This window comes from Macrobrachium nipponense, chromosome 12, assembly GCF_015104395.2.
Source record: "Macrobrachium nipponense isolate FS-2020 chromosome 12, ASM1510439v2, whole genome shotgun sequence".
NCBI lineage: Eukaryota > Metazoa > Arthropoda > Malacostraca > Decapoda > Palaemonidae > Macrobrachium > Macrobrachium nipponense.
The window spans coordinates 28,143,758-28,151,257 of NC_087205.1; the positions used below are offsets into that span (position 1 = coordinate 28,143,758).

Sequence of the window (7,500 nt, forward strand, 5' to 3'; positions counted from 1 at the left end):
AAAACAAGATTATATAAAAAAGGGGGACACTGAACTTTAAGAAAAAAAATAAATAAAAAAATAGCAAAACAGGAAGGACGAGAATAGGATTACACGTGTAACAAGAGGAAGACTGAGAGAATAAGAATAAAAGGTAAAAAAAAGGGCCTTTGACAAAAGGAAAGGAGATACAAAAATTGCAAGCGAAGAAAGGAAAAAAAGACTAACGCCTGATTAATCCACTTTACCTTGACTTTCCAGAGTGAGTTAAAAGAAAATCTAAAAAAAGAGGAAAACATATAGATTAAACGAGACCTCAGAGGGAGTGTGAACAAACATCTTCATTGCCATTCCACGAGCGAATGGTATACCTGAAGAGGCGGAGGAGACTTACTGACGAAGAAGAAGAAGAAGAAGAGGCAGAAGGCTTTCAAGAATATACAGCAGCTATCGCATACAATGCTCAGTTTGATTTCACTTGTGTTCTCGTCTGTCCTGCTGACGATCTCTGCAGATGGAGCCACGCTCGAGGCCATCAATAGTAAGTTGTTTCTTCTTTTTTATTTTTGTTGTCTTATATTGTGAGTATTTCATGATGGTTCCTCTCTCTCTCTCTCTCTCTCTCTCTCTCTCTCTCTCTCTCTCTCTCTCTGTATCTGAGTTCGTCTGTCCAAGAGTAATGCTGGTGCTCTGGTCTGTTTTTAATCTCTCCCTCTCTCTCTCTCTCTGTTCATCCACCCGTAGGTAATATTGGCTGCTGATGATTGTTTATCATCTCTCATCTCTCTCTCTCTCTCTCTCTCTCTCTCTCTCTCTCTCTCTCTTTGATGATTCGAAAGTACATGAGTCTAATTTGGAGCTTTACGTCCCTGGCTGCTTCCCCTTCAGACTATATTCCATTCCAATATAATTCAGTAATCAAAAGCTGAGAACTCCACATTAAAAAATGGTATTTGAAAAATCGTAACCGTCTACAGTTTTCCTTATTTGTATTTTTCATGACATATATTTATTAGTTTTTTGTTATAAGTAAACCTGCATTCTAAGAAAACACTTCATCTCGTTCCTAAACTCATGAAGTAATGAAACCGAGTAACGAAATAGTATATTTTTTTAATTCTTTCTTGGACATAGGGTTACGGGGAATCTATGAATACAGGAAAAAGAGATGGGGATCGAAGCTCCGTTAGAACATTTATTGAAAGTCGACGTTACTTTATACGGGTACCGATGTCGGACGAGCTTAAGAGGAAAGGGCGTGAATCCAGCAACTTCACCCCTAAAAGCTATTGAAAATCGGCAGCTTCCAATCTGATGCATCCCTTTGTATATATATATATATATATATATATATATAGAATATATATATATATATATAATATGTGTATATATATATATATATATATATATATCTATATATCCATATATATATATATATATATAATATATAGTAGGATATATATATATATATATATATATGTAAAACAACTCAAGCTACCAATACAAAGCAGGCAATCCTGTCAGATCTTATATTTGACATTACGGAATATTTAATCTAAGTAAGCACGTTCTTCATGAATTGATTGTCATTTCCTTTCTATAAAAACATTGACATATAATACATGATTAATACAATATGCACCATGCGTGGCAGTGTTCATGGTGTAATAACAGTAAAACCAGTCGATCGATGAATAAATGAACTGCAAAGGAATATTCACAGGAGTCATTTGCGATGCAGCATATTCTCTCTCTCTCTCTCTCTCTCTCTTTCTTCTGCCTGCAGTTTTTCCCATTGGTCCAATAGATATCGGCACGTATGTGTGCATATATATATATATATATGTGTGTGTGTGTGTGTGTGTGTGTGTGTGTGTATGTGCGTGCGCGCGCGGGCGTATGTTTGTGTGTATGTGCATGTCAGCTTCTTTACTTCTATTATGTTGTGTATCACTCGTAATTTCAAAAGAATGTATTAATTGCTCATGAAAGCCTGATCCTGGCATTGCTATTAATTGTGTCATTCGACCCATATTGTCGACGATTAGAAGTTTATTAAACCACTCGGTTTCGGAAAGCTAATGGAAGGGCAGTTATATTCTCCACTGAACTTTGGTGTGTGAGCGAACTTCAATGAAAGATTTGAAGTGAAGTTTTGGAGGGAGTATATTAATTTTTTTTTTTTATTGAAATGGAAGTCATTAAATATTGAATGACTATACCATTTTCTGTGAAAATAAATTGAAATTTTCAGTGATGTTTGAGATGTTTTTTTTTCACTAAGTGATATGGAACTCATAAAATAATGAATGAACATTGCCGTTTTATATGCATGCATAAATCTGTAAATCTATTTTTGGGTCTGAGCGTTAATGTACCACGTACGAGTATATAGAAATAATTGTCTCTTTTTTTAATTCTTTTAGCTGAACAAGTGCATATTTGAAAATTACCCGTAGATTTTCATATACATCTCCATACATTCTCGCAAAGTCACTAGCGTCAACGTATATAAAACGCTTTGAACGGACGCGTTCAGGAACGAATTCATCCTGAAACATCTAGTAAATATACGTCGATTACAAGGTCACGTCTGGGCGAAGCAGTATTTCGGAGGGGATGGATGGGTCGGGAGGTGGATGGGAGGGAAGTTGGGACTCCCTATTTGTAAAGCTTATCGTCTGACCTACACTCGGCTCGGTGAATACAGTTATCAGGCCGGTTATTAATTTCCCTTTAATACTCGTTTAAAGTTGGCAAATCGCTCGGTCGATCGCAGCTCGGCAGCGAAAATAGTGTGAGCCCCGAGTCACCTGAGGAAGTCGACTTCACAGAATTTTCTTGATGGGTTCGACGCGTAGGATCATCCAGCAGTTGGAATTTTGTCTCTCTGTCTGGCTGTTTCTGTCTCCAACTTTCTATTTGAACTTTTTTTTTTCCTTTTCTTTCATTCTCACTAAGTTTGATTTGTCCCTCAGTCTGACTATTTCTCTTTCTACATTTTTTAAAATTTAAATTCGAAATTTTCTTTCACTTTCATTCATTTAAAACCATTAAACTTTTCTCTCATTCCGACTATTTCTCTCTCTCTATTTTTGCTTCCGACTCCATAGGCCTTTGTCTCTCACTTTCTCTAATTTTAACCAGTGAAGATCTAGTAATCCCTGACTATGACTTAATGTAAAGCAAGCCACTACCAACTGTTCTAACGGCATTAGTAATTCCTTTTTAATTCAATCTCTGCTTCCTCTAAACATTTGTAACTAAGGGGATAAATGGATTCTTTGGCATAACTCAGCATAACGGAATGCTTCATGAATGGAAACTATGTTAGAGTAAATTGTTATGGTGTAATGAAAAGCTACGCGAGTTAATTACACAGATAAATCTTTAAACACATTTAGAGCAATTAAAAAATCTTTTTATTACCTCTATGTGTTTGTGAACAATGAATGCTACGCATATGACCGTGAACTTTTGTAATCTTTTGCAGACCTACAAACATATATATATATATATATATATATATATATATATATATATATATATATATATATATATATATATATATATATATATATGTATAAAAGTGCGAAAAAATGACCTCATATCACTTCATAGCTAAATTAATCACTACAATGTTTACATACCCAAATACCATCCGTCCCTTTGAACGTGGCGATGACACAGACCACGGAGGAAGACACGGACACTCTCCACTGCGGGAAGTACTTGTGGGGGAGGGTACACTGGTACCTAAAGGGGTGGACGGATGTTGGGGTAGGCATGTAGGGGACGATGAGGAAGAGGAGGGGAGAGAGACAATGATGGGAGAGAGAGAGAGAGGAGAATAGCTCAACTTACAGAGGGGAAACAATGAGAACGATTCTTTGCTTGTCTGAGGTTCTTTCTGAGGGCAAAAAATATTTCTGTACCCTTTTTCGGGTTTTTCTGTTTAGTTCTGATTTGTTTGATTATAGTGATAATGATAATGATAATAATAACAATAATAATAATGATTAACACTTTTCGAACATGAAAACAGTATTGTGTAATTATGAATATGGACAGCATAGCTATGGCATGTGAATTAATATATATATATATATATATATATATATATATATATATATATATAGAGAGAGAGAGAGAGAGAGAGAGAGGAGAGAGAGAGAGAGTGAGGAGTTGAGAGGGGGGGGGGGGGGGGGGGGGGGGGGGGGGGGGGGGGGGGGGGGGGGGGGTGGGCGGACGATCATTTGGTATCGATATCTTCGTCATGCGATTGACATTCCAAAGCACATATCATATGATGTTCTGCAGCCTTATGTTTTCATGCTATCTAACGTTCCTTGCTGATCACCAATCCAGATACTGACCAGACGTAACTTTGCTTCGTTTCCGTAATAGTGAGATTAGTTCGTTACAAACGCATATCTTCGTACATGTCATGGACTTCATGTATACCGCTATTCATTCAGTCTTTGTATCCATCAATTCATGCATTCATACATAAAGAGATGTCTCCAAATGTATGAATTTAAGAGTGTAGAAAAAATGTAAGGCCACTCTGCACTCAAAGCGAGAGCATAATTCCATCATGGCCTGCATTGGTCTCTCTCTCTCTCTCTCTCTCTCTCTCTCTCTCTCTCTCTCTCTCTCTCTCTTTATGAAACTACCGTGGGACGTGGAATATTGATTCGGAGCTCCTGAACTTCAGTTACTGGATCCACTTTGCTGAATGAGTTTTGCGCTGCTGTGTGCCCGTCGTAAGTGAGGCCAATAACCTTAATGTAATAGAGAATATCGGTCGGTTTTTATTTCTGCTCTGCGCTAAAAATTCGGAGTCTGTTGGGGCCGTCAGGGAATATTCCTCCTCCCTGTGATGTGGGACAGGTGTGTGATGAGATTTTTTTGAGGTGCTCTGCGTCCATCTTTGCCCCTTTTAATTTGTGGTCGAGAGAGAGAGAGGAGAGAGAGAGAGAGAGAGAGAGAGAGAGATGATCGGATACGAAACTTTTATCACTATTTATTGCCATGACTTCCTCTGTCTTCCTTGTGCCGTTAAATTGAGAAAGATAGAGACGGGAAATATATTTTCACTTGGGAAAATATACGTGTGAAATACAATATTTATGCGTTATTTATTACTCGGACTAAATCTCTCTCTCTCTCTCTCTCTCTCTCTCTCTCTCTCTCTCTCTCTCTCTCTCTCTCTCTCTCGTTCAAAAAGGGGGAAAGAACGTGGAACATAATTCCTGCTGGGAAATGAGTGTGAAATAAATTATCACCATGCATTTATTACCTGAATATATTCCATCATGCTTCGGAGATATATATATTATAATATATAGATATATATATATATATATATATATATATATATATATATATATATATATATATGTGTGTGTGTGTGTGTGTGTGTGTGTGTGTGTGTGTGTGTGTGTGTGTGTGTGTTGTGTGTGTATATAGATAAGAATTTTCTGTTAAATTAATTAGCATTAATGGAAATATAAGAAATATTCGTAAAAGATGTGGTATAAATTTCTAAAACAGATGTGATAAAAATGCCAAGGTTATCTGTTACCTGGAAAATGGCAGCGTAGGTCCGTATTGGCTAAACGTTCTTGGTAAACGATGTTGAAAAACGTAAAACGTCCTAATTTCCATTGCTCCTTTCGGGTGGGTATTTTTTGGTAAATTGTTTTAGTTATTTTTTTCAATAGCGGTATCATTTTTTCTGTACATATAAATGAAGAACAAAGCTAGTTTGATTTTAATATTTTTGTTACACGTATATCTGTAAGATTAGAGAGAGAGAGAGAGAGAGAGAGAGAGAGAGAGAGAGAGAGAGAGAGAGAGAGAGAGAGAAATACATCTCCACTACATGTACCGAAACACCTACATCCTATTTTCCATTTCTGAATCGTGGCACATCATTGCTAACAATTATGTATATACTACATTAGATCACTGGCATTATAGAATTGTTAGGAAGCAGATGAAATTTCCGATGAACAAATCGCGAATTAATTTCCTAAATTATTATTAATATTTGATTTGCTTTAGAGAATTCATTTTTATCCGCCACTTCATTGGTGCTAGACCTCTCTGAGCATGTTATTAAATTAGTGATAACTACGTAAATTGCACGAAAGAGGAACTCATTTGCCAGACTGACAAATGCTGATGATTGATTATAAATTTATTATGCCTCCAAATTATTACATTATTGCAATAGGTAATGAATTGAGTTTATTACAAATTTTTTTACTCTGCGATTGAGATATATTTATCTTAAATTCAAATAGGCCTTCTAAATTCCATAGACACAGTTGTATTTCTTTATTACCATTGATTGAATAAGTGTCCTGGCTGTTAAACTGGCATTTGTATAAAATTGGTATTTTTCCAGTAATTCATAATTGAAGTTGGAAAAGAGTCAATTTGGCAAGACGATCATTGGATAAGAGAGAGAGAGAGAGAGAGAGAGAGAGAGAGAGAGAGAGAGAGAGAGAGAGAGAGAGAGAGGTAATAAGATAGTTGATGTAATTTACTAGTATGGGTAGGCTATATATTTCGTATCTTCTCATTTATTAGCTGACTAGGAAAATACTTTCGAGAGAAGGAGGGAGACTGACGAAAAAATATGAAATGTAAAATGATTGATTTATATTCTTCATATCTTTTTTTATTCTCCCCCTACTAGACCGAGAGAGAAACAAAAAGCACAGAAAGGGATAAGGAATTTTTATGAGATTTTTTTTTATACACATTCCTACCCAATATCATGGAAAGAAAATTATCAATATATATATATATATATATATAATATATATACAATATATATTATATATATATATGTAGTATAAATGTATATATATATATAATATATATATTATATATATATATAGATATATAATATATATATATATATCATATGGTATATATATAGTAATCATATATATATATTGATATATATGTGTGTGTGTGTGCGTGTACGTATGTGTGTATATTTTTATAGTTGAACTGATCATCTAGAACATGGATAGAAAATATCGAGTCAGAAACACGAATAAACATCATTAAATGTAACGGCGTTTTCCTTCTTCCCCCAGTAAACAGAATCTCTCTCTCTCTCTCTCTCTCTCTCTCTCTCTCTCTCTCTCTCTCTCTCTCTCTCTCTCTCTCTCTCAATTGTGGTGTCTCTTCTCCGCCGCTATTGTAGGGAAACAGGATACAAACACTATTGGGAAATAATTAAATTTATTTTATTTTTCTGCTCTTTCGAGTTTTTTTTCTTTTTTTCCTCGGTGAGCTGGGGTAGCGTGATAAAAGACAAGGGCCAGAGGGAATAAATAAAGTTAGTTTTCTGTTTTATTTTCCCTCTTTCTTTCTTTCTTTATTTCTGCCACGTCCCATTTTTCGATTCTCTCTCTCTCTCTCTCTCTCTCTCTCTCTCTCTCTCTCTCTCTCTCTCTCTTAAAACTCATTTTCTTAACCATTATGGAGGAACAAGAT

The 7,500-nt window shown here is 35.6% G+C and overlaps 1 protein-coding gene across 5 annotated transcripts in view; it reads left to right on the forward strand.

The window, feature by feature from the left end:
- The window catches only part of LOC135224442 (synaptogenesis protein syg-2-like), a 287,540-nt gene that overhangs the window by 1,237 nt on the left and 278,803 nt on the right, over positions 1–7,500 (forward strand). For 4 of the 5 annotated variants that reach the window (XM_064263429.1, XM_064263432.1, XM_064263431.1 and 1 more), the window contains one exon: positions 1–520. This exon is cut by the window's left edge. In XM_064263429.1, coding sequence (XP_064119499.1) covers positions 439–520 — 82 coding nt within the window. In that variant the 5' untranslated portion in view covers positions 1–438. The remainder of the gene's footprint in view (positions 521–7,500) is intronic. The other variant, XM_064263433.1, reaches the window with a different exon arrangement.